At 34.1% G+C, this 16465-nt stretch overlaps 1 protein-coding gene across 1 annotated transcript; it reads right to left on the bottom strand.

Annotated features, from left to right (window-relative positions):
* Nucleotides 1–5113: 5113 nt before the first annotated feature.
* LOC107274144 (thyrostimulin alpha-2 subunit) lies at nucleotides 5114–15200 on the bottom strand. The gene is made up of 4 exons (XM_015752941.2): nucleotides 15130–15200; nucleotides 9341–9464; nucleotides 6751–6926; nucleotides 5114–6273 (listed from the first exon to the last, which is right to left on the bottom strand). The coding sequence occupies exons 2-4, from the start codon at nucleotides 9456–9458 to the stop codon at nucleotides 6181–6183; spliced, it is 387 nt and encodes a 128-aa protein (XP_015608427.1). The 5' UTR covers nucleotides 9459–9464; nucleotides 15130–15200; the 3' UTR covers nucleotides 5114–6180.
* Nucleotides 15201–16465: the final 1265 nt, after the last annotated feature.

Raw genomic sequence — 16465 nt, forward strand, 5'->3', positions numbered from 1 at the left:
GGAAAGTGTCATTTTTCTCTTGTACCAACGAGTCACTTAACGTACCTATGTAGAACGCAATCCTTAAGCCTATAAAGAAGTTCATTCTCTCAACCTACTTCCGTGTACATTATGTCAGAGATCTAGGTAATGTTAAGCATTGCATGTAAAATTCTTTAGAGAGTATACATATATATACTATTTAGAAAAATATATGTTCCACCACGAGAAAGAATAAAAAATGTTTGTTATTTTTTTACCTCCAAAATAGCCATGACGTAAAACAATAATTGAACCTACAACATATATAGTGTCTATATGTAAAACAGATATACTCGTATAAAATTATTTAAAATATTCCAATTTTCCCTCCTATTCTGAATCAGGCAAAATTCAAGATATATTATCGCACATTCGATATTTCGCCTCTGCCAATTCCACAAAAATTCATACATTACATACATATGCTTCGTATTATTAATATCTAGCAGGTTTTCCCAAAACCGCAAATAGAATCGTACGGCTAATTAGAAATTTGTTGAAAATATCAAATATACATACGCGGAATGATTTTATTATCAGAAAACTCAGAAATTTTTATATATTGATTGAACATACTTCTCTGTACTGATGCGTAGAAACTATGCAGACCAAACAGGTCAACGAAACATCGATGTCACTGGAGTGCATTAATTTAACAATGTCCCACGATAATAGCAATGCATATGTGCACACGCATACAGGATACATCGCAGTGCGGTAAAAGGACCCGGTTGAACATCATTAATCAACAACCTCGAATGGATTTAATTTCGCAACCTGTGGCTCACCGCCAGCTTGCACTCGGCCACTGAGTTTGATTTTGCTCAGTTATCAACTGGCCCCTTCGCAAGTGACCATTTGTCAGTTTTCTTATCGAGCTTGCAGTATAAACTGAATTATTATCTCTTACGTTATAAGTCCTGCGTGAGATCGTTTAAAAAATTGCATGAAATTACTAATTATTCGAATCAAAGAATATTTTATTTTCATTTGTTGGCTTAATTAATTTTTTTATAAGCTTCATTCTCCCAGCTGGATAAATAGGGACGTAAGTGCTTTAAGGTTGGCTCGCATGAAAAGACGGGGACGCGTCTGAGCGTTGAAAAATATGCATGAGAAAAGTCCGTCGAAGTTAGTGAAATATTGCATTGCCCCTACGACACCCTTACTATTACGCCCCCTTGTCCTTGTGTATATCGTATCTACCCTGCTCTTTCTTTTTCACGAGCCAGCTTCCGTTCTTTCACATTCTAACGTATTTACATAAACATATTCCCGTGAGAGCTACCTGGGAGACATCTTATAAACGCGTTTATATCCGTCAAGATAATCTGCTGTCTAGAAGAGACGTTGGTATTGCGCCAGTTTAGATTTATCGAATTTTTAAGAGACGGGGGAATGATGGTTAAGCGTGACTATTTTTGGAGGACCTACTGACTATTACATCGAAATGTACACAATGTATCCTGAAGTTGGTGTGAATAAGCTGAGGAACCAAAGGCGATTTATCGGGCTCTTAAAGAAATGAAAAAATATTATATACATGAAAAATAAGAAAAAGAACCATATGTAAATTTTGCATGGAAACGATAAAATGTCATAACCTTTATCAACTGATATTTTGTCGATTTTGAGAAACGTTATATACGTGACTGTAGAAATTTCTCTAGGAAAGTATGACGTCACAGTCAGGATATACATATGTAGTACATATAAACTTTTTATATAAGTTACATCATAAGATCGATATACGTTAATTAGTTACGTATCAGCAGAATTTTTTTTTGTAAAATCATATCTCACCATTCACATTCAAATGCTTATATTCGATGGACTACCGCGGTAGGAGGATAAAACTGGATTTTCAATTCTTGATAGTCATCCCTTATCGTGCGGGCGTTACATTGGCTGGAGAAAAAAAATAACGATTCCGGATGGATTTACGAGTGAGAAAGTTAAACGGGATTGATACGATTCTCGTGAATCCGAGTGCAGAGAAACTTTTATTTCGCTAAAGAAATTTAGCGATGCTGCGATAAAAATATTTACCGGGAAATGCAGAAGAGGGCGTTACGATCCCATCAGCTCCTCTTTTTTTCTCCCTAGTTGAAATCTTCAAGATTTTCATATGCCTCATGGACAACTTGCCTTGAGATCATAACTGCTATACGATCGTGCATACGTCATCTCCAAGCACTTCCCTTGTCTTTTATCATGTATAAGAAGGGAATGAAATGGAATTCTCACACTTCTCATGTTTTCACCAAGACTTTATTCTCATCCTATGTGCAGTCACGAATTCATCTTTTCTTTTCCGTCTTTCTTCAGTTTCCTTTTCTCTCTGCGTCTCTATACACTTCTATATGGTCTAGAGAATTCAGAACATAGGGAAGATTCTATCCCGTTGAATATATCAGTCTTGACTTCTACGCCATGTATATATGTATACAGATGGCGTATCTATATAGATATATGCGCAGTATGTATCTAACTGGCCAGCTGAAAAATCCGACGTGAGTTCCCTTCGGAATTAACAAATCTTTTCTCTCTCATAGTCTCATCTCAATTTGGTCCAGAGAGATTCTCTTTGTAATGTATTCGCAACGTCTAGTTTTGTTTATAATGTATCGTCTAGGGGACTCTTTTATATCTAAATGCATAAAAGGATGACCCGTCGAAAAGAGGACGTAATATAATGAAGAATACAACTGTTATTTGTCCCTAAAATTGGTAACGATTTACTCAAGGATATGACAATCACTATACTTGTTGAACAAAAATCCTGTAATTTAAATTCTGCAGAATTGTGAGAAAGTTTTTCTTTGGTAATTAAACACAGAAATGTTAAATGACTTACAGATTGAGAGACGACGGGCGCGTAGCAAAGCTATTTGGAAATGTGTTAATTAAAGTCATCTTATGACTATTACGAGTGGAAGAGTAGTTCTGAGATAGCGAGAAAATATTTTAATCGATCTGAAATAATTGGTTATTCGTCACAACTTCTTGTATTTAAATATTCAATGATACTCGTTTTTTTTTCCTTCGGAGGTACTAGTCTAAAAATTAATTACCGATTTAAGAAGGGACTAAGGGATTTTAACGTGCCTTCATTTCGTAAAGGTGACAGTTCAGATTTGTAAACTTGATATATATTCCAAAGATTAAAAAATAAAGCTCAAATAATTTCACTTCAATATTGAATAAAGTTTAATGCTCAACGGAATTCATATTTTATATTGTATTATAAAAATAAAACAATAAACTTTATGCGAATCTAAATGACATTTAGTCACATTTAATATTCAAGGTATATATGTATACGAGTATCGAGCACTTCTAAAGACACAAGATATTCCATAGCGACTACAGTCTCCTTACTGCGTCCCTAGACCAATTAATTCAGCAGTCGCGTAAGCGAGATCGCCGCGGGAAAGCTAAAAAGATTTGAATTTAATTAAACTATTACGAAATGATTCTTTTTTATAAATTTTACAAAAAGATATCGAGTGGCAGATTTCTTTTCGAAATTGGTACTTTAATACATATACATGTTATATTATTATTGGCTACGTTCTTACTATAGTCAGCATGACTATTGTAATTTTTACTGTTTGACAATTGACTTCGGAAAGGTGAAGCAGAATAGTCAGAATTTACGTCCTGTCTATCTAATCATTAATTGACGTTCTGCATTAATTAGTCGCGTAACATGTTTATTTAACGAGCAACGAAAATAGCAAGTTTCAGCTACTCCGTGAAATTATTCAGTGTGAACATGGCTGTAATCAGTTTGCTTATTAGACTATAATATGAAAGTTTACGAATTTCTCATATTGTCCTATACCGATCTATGCTGAAGTATTGTCCGCGAGTGTCTACTTCCCTGTAATTGGCTTTTACGTTTTATAGGAAATTGTAAAATGTGATAATATATCAAGCCTCCTGTTTGAATTGTACATCGTTAAAAGCTCAGATTAAAAGAGTCTAAATTATAAAACTTTCATTTGATTATAATCAAATGATGAATTGGATTACTTGTCCAATTTAAATATACTATAGTCTCCCTATATCGTACAAATTGTTAGAACGGAATTGCAAATAAAACGATTAATTATTGAATCATTTGTCACGAATCTCTTTTAAACAAATTATTCGTTACTGCTGAGCGTGTCTTTCTGAATGACAAATGATATTAAAATTTTACAAAATTTTTCTTTTTAATATAAATTATTTCAACTCTTAGCGATACTATGGAATTATTAAAAGACGGTTAAATCGCTACTGTGCGAACTTCGTTCACTGATTGTTGATTATCGATCGTGTAGATTTGCAAAAATCGAACGTTTCTTCACATTACATTCAGAGAATCCTATTGGCTGATATTTATTATCGATGATTTGCCCACTCCAAGAAGTCTCTCAGAATGTTAATTAAGGGTTAGAGAGTGAGGTGCGGCTACCCCGGGGACGCTGGCTTGTCGCTGACGTCACCGGCGACACACGTAATATCAGTCAATCTCGTGTTACTGAAGCGGCGGCCCTCTCATTACCAACCTACCGCTTCGGCATTCTATAACACTATGCTGCACAGTGTATATTAAAAGGGACATCTCTTTAGAAGAGAAAAAATATTCAAAGCCACGCGTGTTGTCTCGTACGGATAATCGGGCTTTGTAAACTTTAAGATATCGAAAATAAAATTTGTACTTTAAGTAAATTCAATGAGCAATTCATTATTTTATCTATTAGCACAAAGGAACACTGAAATTTGACTTTTAAAATCTTACCAATGATTTGTTTAATGACTTTTTCTCATATGAGTTCAAGTGTCCCGCAGGCGATTCACATGGCAATAAATGCGACTTCCTGCAGATATTAAAATTTGCGTAAATAGCAACAAGAATTATTAATTAGTATTTCGCTAAAACTAATTATTTCCAAACGTCTTGCATAGAATGTGAATGAATTCATATCGCATTCTTTCCGATAACGTGATAACGCTTCATAATTTATTAAAATAATTACTCGAATCCAATAATCGAAAGGATAAAGGTAATTTATTTAGGTAAAATGGCTCGTTGCAGCTTCGAAATATATACCTTTTATTAACACTTTGATCTACAAAGAAATTATCCTATCATAGATGAAGCGACTAGAGGATAACACAGAAAGAGTACCACGGTAGTGTCAACGATTGACTTAAATATAAATATCTCGTAGTAAGGTTAAAACGTAAGAAAAAGAAAGTCAAAAAATGTACAAATAACATCAATTACCACGAATCACTATTATTCATCGTGTTACACATTAATAGTATATAACTTGTTCCTTAGGAATAACTTTCTATCGTATATCGACTATAACAAGAAAGAAGCCTAAATGTCCTTCAAGTTCATCAAGAATTTCTCAACGTCATCGATGTACCATACGTCGATGAGCGGCCAGCCCCAGCGAAAATGTCATGAGATACTTGAGGGCTATGCAAAAACGACTAATTTTCTTGAGAAAAAATTAGACATTTTCCAAAATACCAATTACGCTAGTAAAAAGTCATCGGTAGAAAGTCAATGAGTCGGGCAACATCGAAAGAAGAGATTATGAGACATGGATCGTTAGATATTTACCGATTTCTATAGGTAAATAATACGCATCATTTATCAGACATATAATTCTCATAATATCTACTGATGCCAAATCCTTCGAGTAAAGGTACCAAGCATGAACTAAAATATTTAGGTCCAGCGAAACAGTGAGAGATGATGCTGCGCGACGCTTGTAGAATGCAACGTTAATAATTATTTAATATTTACAGGGAATGCCTTACCATTTTCAAATACCAAAAAATCACCCGTGTTACGGACATAATTTAAAAAAAAAGAAAAAAAGAAAACGCTTGGAATCCAGTATAATGATCTATTGCATAATTATCTATATATGCATCTATTGTATAATTATACGTTCAGATTTTTTAAATGAAATATGCAATTTTTTGGCGTTTTCAGTATTGCGACAGAAAATAAATGTTTCTTGTGTTACTTCTAAGTTTTTAAATAAATGAGTGACTTGCAATTATCAGGGTCGTGCCGTTTTATCAATTTCTTCTGGATTACCAGTCCTTTCATTTATGTAGGTAATACTGGATTTCGCTGTATCTCTGCTAATCCTTCTTGCAATGGAAGCAGCTGCATGATTTTGCGGACTTGAAGGTCAACTCCTTTATCCCTCCAAGGCACAGCACGCTAACCTGTATCTAGAATTACAAAGACAAAGTGTTGTTGAGTACTGACGACTTGCCAGTAACAAGGTCCTGTTTGTAGTCCAAAAGAGAAAATTCATCCGGGTTGTAAAATCTGTCATCTGTAGTGAAACTCCATAGAGTGGAATATAATACATAGCTTATCCTTTAAGGGAGCACAAAGAGCATGAGGTTGTAACTGGTCGTATAAACGTGAAAACCATCCTTCATAGGTACGAATGTTTGAATATTACCAAGCTTTGTTTAATTAGCATAACCAACTTACAGAAGTCCGTGTCAAGTTCCGTTTCATTAGAGATAACAGGAATATTTATGTACTGTTATGTAGAAATATATCCCAACATGATAAATATATTTATAATAAATTTTTTCTCAGATATACAATTATTATATATTTTCCATTATTAGTTTTCATCGTGAAAATAATAATTTGGAAAAAAATAATATAACCGACGGATATTATATTCTTACATCTTCGGTCTCCATCATGTTACAGCATTGGGCGACGGAAGTAATAGGTTGATTGGGATTTACAAGAAGTGCCTCGAGGGTTGTAGGTACTGCCCAGCTTTCGCAAAAACCTCGACATGCGTTGGTGGTCATTTGGAACTCGACGCAATTTGGAATCCGGATTTTACGTGTATGACCTGGAATGAAAAGTTACATATTCTGTTTAATCTTCTCTTTTATGAAAAAGAAAAAGAACACCTAATGCTAAGGGGTGCTCGTACACTATTAAATTCGTAATTTGAATTAAGCCTTAGATAACGAGGATTTAGCATGATAGGTACAAAGATGAACAATTCAAACGTAATCATTATAGTGTTATGTGGCCGAGTAATAAATTTCCATAAGATAATAATACACGCGTCATGATAATTACTCGGAATATAAGATAACAATTTGATATATTGCTTTACGAGAGCCCATAGCAGTGCTACATATATTCTATAATCCAAATGAAATTCGTCAATTAAAATATTCTTGGGAGCATTTTTGAAATTCCGGAAGTACGTAACTAAAAATACATGGTGGTAACGAAGAATCAGCTAGTTTTGAAGATAATCGTTTCCTCTTGGACAGTAATCAGCGAAACAGGGAGTGGTTCGGATGCTGGAATCAAATATTGTATACGTAGATTAGGGGCAAAGTTGCGAATAAAGAAAAAAATGGAAAACAATTCAAAAGAGAAATTTTGAGAGGTTAGAGAAGCCATGGAATTAAAGTTAGACGGGTTACGATCTCGCGCAAATTCGAATTTTACAAATCTTCCCGCGAAACCTCGAGGCTCTACTGTCAAACTCTTTATTTGATTTAAAGCTTGTTTTCGAATGAAATCTGAAAGCAAAGCTTCCCATAAAGATATGCACTGAGTTATCTTGGCTTATTTCGGGATAAGAATGAAACTTTATAAATGCATTGAATTCAATTTGACAATTTTGAAGCTTGGTGTATATAGACGTTTATACGAGAGTTGCGCGAGGTATGGTCAAATTTTTAAAGTTGCTCTTGCGGTCAAAGACTTTTAACTTTTCTTTGTACCAGCTTACCCTTTCTTTTTTTTTTTTGTAATACGCATGTATACGCTTTCCTCTTTTCTCTTTAAGCACAAGGTATACGTAAGATCTCATAAATTTTAAACTTACGCGTTTACGCAGGTGAGGGGAGGGATGCAGTTCTCCCAACAGAAATTTCAAGTCGCCGATTAACGTAAAATGAACTATTTTTTTTTTGTTTTTACGTGGCCAGCCAATTTCAAGCTAGGATGCTAGGAGCGTACTCATAAACATAGAACCAAAAGGTATACCGTCGTGTCGGGACCTTTTTTCTTTCAGGTTTTCTCCCTGATACAATTTTTCCTTTCCTTTACGTTTTTTTCTTCTTTTTCCTTAACTCAGTGAGCAATCGCAATAAGAACTAGAATTCCTAGTTTATAAAAGGGTACAATTGACTTTTTTTTGGACATGAATCGTCACGGTGCTTGAATTTGCAGGGCATTTACTTTTAGATCAAAAATTGTCATGAGCTTCTGCACATTTCTTGAATCATGAAAAAATCATGTCAACTTTAAAAAAAATTCGAATTTATTTTTTTTGTTATTTCTCGATAATACATAATTTTCAGAATTCACATGTAAAATTTTATCGAGCAATTCCCAATAGATCGGATTTTAGAGAAGAAAAACGCAGTCGGCGTTTAACAAATTTTAAGTCAATATCAAACTTTAAATCGATTTATCTTAAAACTATTTTTTTTTCACCTGGCGCAGATGACATTAAAAGAAAGTACTCGTCCGATCTTTTTAAAATTTTAACACATTATTTTACACGTCATTGATTATCGCCCCTACCAAAATTAGAATTTAAGGAAAAAATTACATATTTTTATTTAACAACTAAGATTGTTAAAAACCCGCCTTTTTTATCGGTTTTTTTCATTCTCCAGTAACTTTGCAATTTTTTTTATTTAGTCTTAATTCTGGTACCGGCCATAGCCATAGTTTTACCAATCAAGAATAATTTCTATTTTTGTGCTTCACATGAGCCAAAACATCGGAATTATCTGCGCCAATAGAAACGATTTTTTCAAGGAGCTCCACGCGACGCCATCTATTTTATGTTTCATTTTGCAAACTTTTAAATTAAAAAACTTTTTTTCCACTTTAAGGAATGGGTTTTCGAATTAAAAATAATTTAAACCGATAGCACTTGTCAATAGGCAAAGTAGAATAGGGCTTTAAATTCATAGCAATAAAAACATATCAGAAAAATAAATAATTTTATATAATAAATAATTTTTCATTAAATATTTTAATATTCTTTGACATATCATATTAATTTATAATGATAAATTGTCCAAATAGTACTGTCCTATATTGCCAATCTGATCCACATAACGACTGTACGTATAAGAAATTATCTAACTTGTTAGACACCAATTCATGACTTGATTCAAGTTAAAGTATTTAAAGACTTTCAAATAGCAAGTATTACACTGTACGTAAATAATTGACGAAACACGAAAAAATTTGAAAATTCCAAAACGACTCAGTGTAACTTACCAACAACGTGACAGCCTGGCTTAGCCCATACCGCGCTATTGGCTATACTGGAGAAGGACAAGAAAAACAGGAAAAAAATAATACAGAGACTCAGTCCACAGCAACCATTCTTCCCCATAATTATCTGAAACAAAAAAGAAATAAAGGGAAGTCAGTTCAATCACAGTGAAAATTAAAACGTTCCAATTTAGTTAGTATTAAACTGATTCCATGATTGCACAGGAGAAGCCATTAGGGTCGCTCTTTTCCTTGGTTATATGATAAGAGGAAAGAAAAAAGATCTCTCGACCCAATTAACCAACATACGGGTACAGTCGGCAGTGACCGGACGAGTTCATTTTCTGGTTTCCCGCGGTGCCTTATGCGTGTCTAACAAATTAGCACCGATGGGGTTACTATAGAAGCAACGAGAATCGTTAATCTACTTAACTGAGTGATTCGGCGGGTGCCATTGTCGTAGAAATGAGGAAAATAGTACTTTTTTACCTTAAAAAGGTACGATTATTTATCCACCTTAATTCTCCGCTTTGATGGCACGTATCAATATGCTGGAGGAAATCTTGACTGGCTTTCAGTCGAAAATGGCCAAAGGAACTTTAGGTGTCCAGAAATGAAACGATACTTGGATTTAATGGCATAGGCGTATCTGTAATGATTGCATTGTAAGGAAATGTATAGTATATAACTTGAGATTGGCTACGTTGAATGCCTCATTAGAATTCAAGCAATAGAACCGACTTAAAGTAGGTGATATTTCACGTGGAAAATGTTCCTACAATTCTTTTACATCTATTTCTCAGACAAATGAGAAACAGCTCGATTTGAAATATTTGCCTCTCTGCTAGTAGATTGTACGGGAGTTACATGGGAAATTATGAAATTGGATTCCGACCACATTTAATACCGTTAATCTCTTTTCTTAAGGGCACCGCACGAGGCTGAAGTTATTTAAATCTTTGTGAAATCAATAATTAAGAGACCGTCGTAAAGTTTAAGGCGAACATTTTTATTCGTTAACATTAATTAAGCTGGGTATATTTAGACTAGCTTATTTAATATATTTATAATCGTTAATCATTACAGGATATTAATTAAATCCAAACCGATGAATTTTAAAGCGATAATTATCTGCAATAAAATATAAATATTTAAGCAAGATATAAACTTCGTCAAAGATTCTAACAAGATGTCGTGTTATGGTTAAATATAAAAATTGTCACAATACGTTAATCACGATTGTCACGAATTTCACAAAAATTAATTATCCCACTTGAAGAGAGTCGCCGTCATAAAATACGAACTTCGACGTAGGAATGCCTATCGAAATAACAGACAATCCCAACTCGAGAAATTAGGGAAGTTATTGAATTGGACATTCTTTGACGGAGTTTCAATAAAGCTTATCTTATTACCTTATTAAATCAGACCTGATTTGGAAACATCATTAGCAAGAAAATCGATTTATAACCTGCCAATGGTTAAAATTTTTTAAAAAATCATACACAACGAATATTTCAAGTGAACGTACATAGATACTGTATAGCGTCAAATTTTTTAATTCCCTGTCTGTAATAGGAACTCTAAACATAGGCATACTACATATACATATTGTAATAAATCGATTTTAATTTTCAATCATTGATTACATCATTTATATTATATTGTATTAAAAGTTCTCCTGTAATTATATACATGTGTATACGTAAACCAGTTTAATATTGTTTCAATCATGATTCGCTGGGATGCTGTGAACAATGTGTTACACTTGAATTGAATATGGCAAGCTCAATATACATATACACTATATTACAATCGATCAATGAAAATACATTATATATAAAAGTATATTCAAACAGTGACCAATCCTAATCCTAAGCTATGTTTCTACGATGAAGCCACCCTGACACTAAAGTAACAAACGACGCGATAGATAATTAAATTTTCTCCAGCATCCCGATGAACTTTATCGAGCATATTTTTTTATGCTCTAGAAAAGTTTCAGCTTCTTGTAAGATTGTTATCTACCGCTTGGTCCAAGATAATGCAGTATTCATGTATGTACGTCGTACGTTCATTAACACTGTACTGATACGTGCTATGAAAAGACTCCCACATTTGATTAAACAAAATATAAATAATAATAGCTTATGCGTATTTAGATGTAAAATTAAAATGAAAATAATGAGAAAAATTTGCTGCGGTAGTTACACATGAGCTTATTGTATACAACTGTCATTATTGTCTACTTCTACGTGTATATCCACATATCTTAATTATCGATAAATTTTGCTTGAATCTAATTATAAAATAATCAAAACAAGTGGAAAAAGTTCGGTAAGACGGATAAGAGCAAAGTACATGAGCCGCTTCAAGTATAACTAAGGAGAAATTCAAAAATCGACATTGGCTCGAAAAACGATTTAGGACAAGTCAAAGTTGAGTCTGGAAAAATTTTGGCAAACCGAAGTCTTCAAAACCGATAGCAAGTCTTGAACGTTTGAAGAAACTTTATTTTGACATTTAGTTAATTCCTATTTTGTATTAAGAACAAAGCATTCTTTTTTAAAGATCAGTGGTGGACGCGTACTCGCTATTTTATAGGAAGACGATAACTTCCTACGTGAATGCGAAATGTACTACATGCCAGCGTAGCTAGTCGAATGAAGATAACCTGGGCGCGCTATGGACTTGTTACATAGGATGGATCGAACGGAAGAGCGACGACAGTTCACAACCGTCAACTGTTGTATTATCTTTCTGTGAATAGGTAGCCCATGAGAAAGTACTGGTCTCTATTAATATTCCCGTGAAATCTAAAAGCTAATCAGACGCTCATATCGCATTAACACAATATTGATTTTTGATATAATTAATCCGATTATAATTGATATATTAATAATACATGATAAATTTTTTTTAAATAATTAATTTCTTTTTAAATTGATACATGTTCATTTTTATAACGTTCCGTGCTGGATTGAATATTTTCATTAATAATTTTACGTTTGTACCCTATCCCAAATAAGACATGGAAAATATATGCTACAAAATTAACCGGACCGCAGTGACGTATGCTATTTATTTGACTTGACCCGTTCCCTTTTACCAATTTGCGACTCGCCGAGTGCATTCATGAAAAAATGATATAAAAAAGAGGGTGCCCGGTGGCACCTATGATTTTTCTGTAATGGCGCGGTATTCAGACACGTCGATTTTCCACCAGTGAGCACAAACACAAGTCCCCGCTAACGAATGGGAATCTATTGTACCGTAAGACTTATCGTATTTATATGATTTGGGATGATTATGAAACGAGGGTGAAATTTCTTCAATCTTTTTTTTTTTACACTTCTATTTCATTTCTGTATGTCGTTCTTCTTTTTCTTTTTTATTCTCTCTCTTTACTCTCTTTCTTCTCGTTTGGTTCTTAAACATTCCCAAACATTCTCACAGCGGGGTGACAGTAAATTGCGGTATGTAGAATCGTCTTTTCTGTTTTGCAAATTTTTCCATTTTGTTTGAATAAGCGGTACCTGCGGAGCCCATGAATAGTGAGCAAGCAATGCAATTCAATGTATGTATGTATGTATGTATAAGTCCTTCTCCTCTCTGATGTTTCATTCACTGGCAGTCAAATACACTATAAAATGTAAATAATAACTAAAGGATTTGGTTAGACAGAGAATTAGAAATTGTACTTGCGACGTTTATAGGCTTATCAATCTGATAAATTACTTTAACATTTTGAGTTATTCAACTGACTCCACGTCGCATTCATTATAATGCAAAATTACTTGAGTATCCTAATATCATATAAAAATGAGAACACGTTTGATATCAATTTTTTATTAAAAAAAATTATTTACTCGAAAATATCATTTAATATCGTTCATTTTATTTATCGTATATAGACATTTTTGCAATCAAAAGTTTCGATAACTGAAAGTCACGGAGTACGGTTCGTTAACATGAGTACATGCTCTTCGCATTGAATCAATCGAGTGCAATTATAAGTTTTCCAAGTTCACTTCGCCTTACTCGATTTGTTAATAGATTAATAGCTACGCCTACTCACCGGAATACGATTCATTTCCCACCCGCGGGAACGTAGCAATTTTATTTTGCTTCAGGACAATACAGAGTAGGAGAGTGTGCGGGAGAGAGGGACGGACCGAGAAAGAGAGAGAATTTACGTCAAGAATACGTTACCGTACAATAAAACTCCATTAAATTGTAATATGGTTTGATCTGTTAATTTGTATTTTATCGATAACCCCAATAGGGAATTGAGAAAATTATCTATCTGTCCTATTGTACCTTATGAAAGGCTATTTCCGCGTGTAACTTTGATTGTACGCGATAGAAACGAAAAAGGATGTACCAATTTTCATAACATCGGTACCATTAAAATTCCTGGAGCGTCCAGATGAATTTAGTTGAAAGAAAAAATAAAAATTGCAGGTTGTACAGACGATAGAGATATGATTGTAGGGGGATATAAATCAACACCGAGTGGCGCCACAGTCGCCACGAGTAACCACACGAAGCTAATACGTGATAAATTATCGGGACGACATACGAAATAATCCATGGGGGAAGATCGATCCGCGAAGGATTAGCTCAATTGTTTCAAAAGTACTATTAGACACATGTCTGACTGAATTATTAAGTATCGCTGAGGCGTTATCATAATAGGAAGTGATGTCGCTGTAATTAATGATTATATAATTCTCTATCTAACCGAAGTTCTACTGTATCGCACGTAACAATTCTATAGCAGAGCACAAACGCAGCTGTTACGCGAATGAAAAAAAAAGTATATATCCTTATTTCTCATATTCCTCAAATTTCTATTAATCATAAATGCAATTTGCTCTACGTCTAGGACTTCATAAAGGAAGTTCGGATTGAGTAAATGTATTACAAAACGTGCGTGATACGTAGTTGCATGACTCCGGAGAGGACATGTAGAATCGACATAAATGACAACGCCCTTGACTGAATACGATGAATATATCAATACAGGGTATAAATTAAATTTCCAAGGAGCCTAATGCGTGCGTTACCCTAATACATGCGTTTGGCTACCTTTGGATTCGCTTCATTAAGCGTCCTTCCATTAGGCTTTTATTTTGTATTTCCTGCAACGTGATCTTTGAAGCTTTCAGATCTTTAATATTATTGGCATGAATTTCCTTGAGTAATTGACATTACGAATTGATGGATTTATTGGCGAGTATAGGGAATGATCTTTTTTAGGAAAACATTTAACAAAGATTTTTTATTAACATTGATTGGCATTGCCGACGAAGTAATAACGAAGACTTCGCACGGGGAAATGTCACGGGTTAAATAGCTTATAAGGAGTTTGGTGCTTCTAGTTATATAAATGATATGAAATATTTGATCTGGTACCTGTTGCCCAAAATCAGCAGTATTAGATCACCTATTTTCAGATTATTTACCAAGCATCGAAAAAATCCTTAAGAACGTTCAACAGCCACGGTATAACGACAGAGTTAATTGATTCTAAGTTTGACAAGTTAATTGATAACTCTCTCTCGATTTGGTATCCAAGTAACACAAACTTTGGTATTATTACATTAACTTTATAAAACTTCACAAGTCACGAGTGTCCGGTTCTGATGCGACTGATGTACAATACGGATAAGTTGATATAGTCTTCTTCTATTTAATTTTTGGGAAATCTTTTATTACGGTTTTGAAAATTACCGATGCATGAAATTTAAATGTAGATAGAATTTAGAATTTTTAACGATTACACTCACCTCGTGGTATCAGCTTGCGGCAGAAGAGGGTTACTAGAGGGCGCTAGAGATGGTAAGAACTGGAGTACGTTCGTATCTTGCGCTCTGCTCGGACGCGAAATATTGACGGCGCCGTAGGGGAGGTTTTGTGACTATAGTGGGGATTTCCACGTGCTTTGCAAAGGGGTGTGGCATGTCGAATTTAAACTGAACCACCACGCCCTCGACACCCACGTGTCGTCACTTGCTGACGTAGTTTCAACCACGTAAATTCATTGATGAAATATACGTGTAGTATTAGAGAGAGTAGTAGAAAGAGAATAAAAATCACAGTATATTTCGGAAAAAAGAGAAATTTTAGATACTTGAACTTTTTACTACGCTGGGTAGTAAAATTTTGAAAATTGTCAAATATACGAAAAATGTAATTTATAATCACGTTAGTTTGGAAGAAGTTATAACCAACCACTAACGTATGTATTGCCAGTCGCATGTTTTGCTCTGTAGAACCATATTTTACGTTCGTGTTGAAAAGCAACAAAGAAATTGCCAGATTTCACACTAAATTTTTATTGGATTTCTATAAATTTTAATAGCTCCTGTGATACATGGTCGGTCACCTTGGGGAAACTTCGGTTTGTAGGGACGCGCACGAGTCATGAGAGTCTGAAGTTTTGCCCCACCAGAAATTATGACGTCTATTGAATGCTATGGCGTACTCGTAGGACGTAGGATGTACATAGGTATTATTGTGTAGGTAAAAACTGCTACGCTGCTGATAAAAACTACTTACTTTACCGCTGAGTCTCAGTGTTACTAGGCTTGTAGATAATTTTTAGCCCACATTCCAAGACAATATTTATTGGAAATTTCTCTCCGTATATATCACTTTGCGCTTAATATCTTTTGATCAACTTTTATGTACGCGCGCCCCTCTTTATATTTTACAGACGGATTTAATAAATCTTACTGATTTTACGTGATTTTATTGCTTCTATTAAGAACCTGTAGGTAATATATCTTAAATAACTGAACAAATTGATTTAAGTAGGGGTGTAAATGTTAGTTTCTTTTAAAACGGTAATCTCTTTATGCTTTAGAGTATAAGAGTCCTCTAAATCTTAAAATGAGATCTTGTCCAATATACATGTATATTTCTAGTAAACAATTGTTTCATATGGAGCTATACATGCAGATATAATTAGAAGATACTATCACTGGTTATTGCTTATGCTATTGATACCGAATAAGAATTGCTCCTTTATTAATTCTAGATTATTTATATGCACCGGCTCATATATACTACATGTACTATGTCCTTGCAAACGCAATAGATAAAATACTCTTGGTAAAAAAT

This window comes from Cephus cinctus, unplaced genomic scaffold (assembly GCF_000341935.2).
Source record: "Cephus cinctus unplaced genomic scaffold, Ccin1 Ccin1_scaffold2412, whole genome shotgun sequence".
Classification (NCBI taxonomy): Eukaryota; Metazoa; Arthropoda; class Insecta; order Hymenoptera; family Cephidae; genus Cephus; species Cephus cinctus.

Coding starts and splice junctions, on each gene's coding strand:
- LOC107274144 (XM_015752941.2), bottom strand. CDS start 9,458: ATGGGGAAGAATGGTTGCTGTGGACTGAGTCTCTGTATTATTTTTTTC. Junction 6,927..9,340: donor GCCAGGCTGTCACGTTGTTG/GTAAGTTACACT, acceptor TTTTCATTCCAG/GTCATACACGTAAAATCCGG. Junction 6,274..6,750: donor ACATGATGGAGACCGAAGAT/GTAAGAATATAA, acceptor TTGTAATTCTAG/ATACAGGTTAGCGTGCTGTG.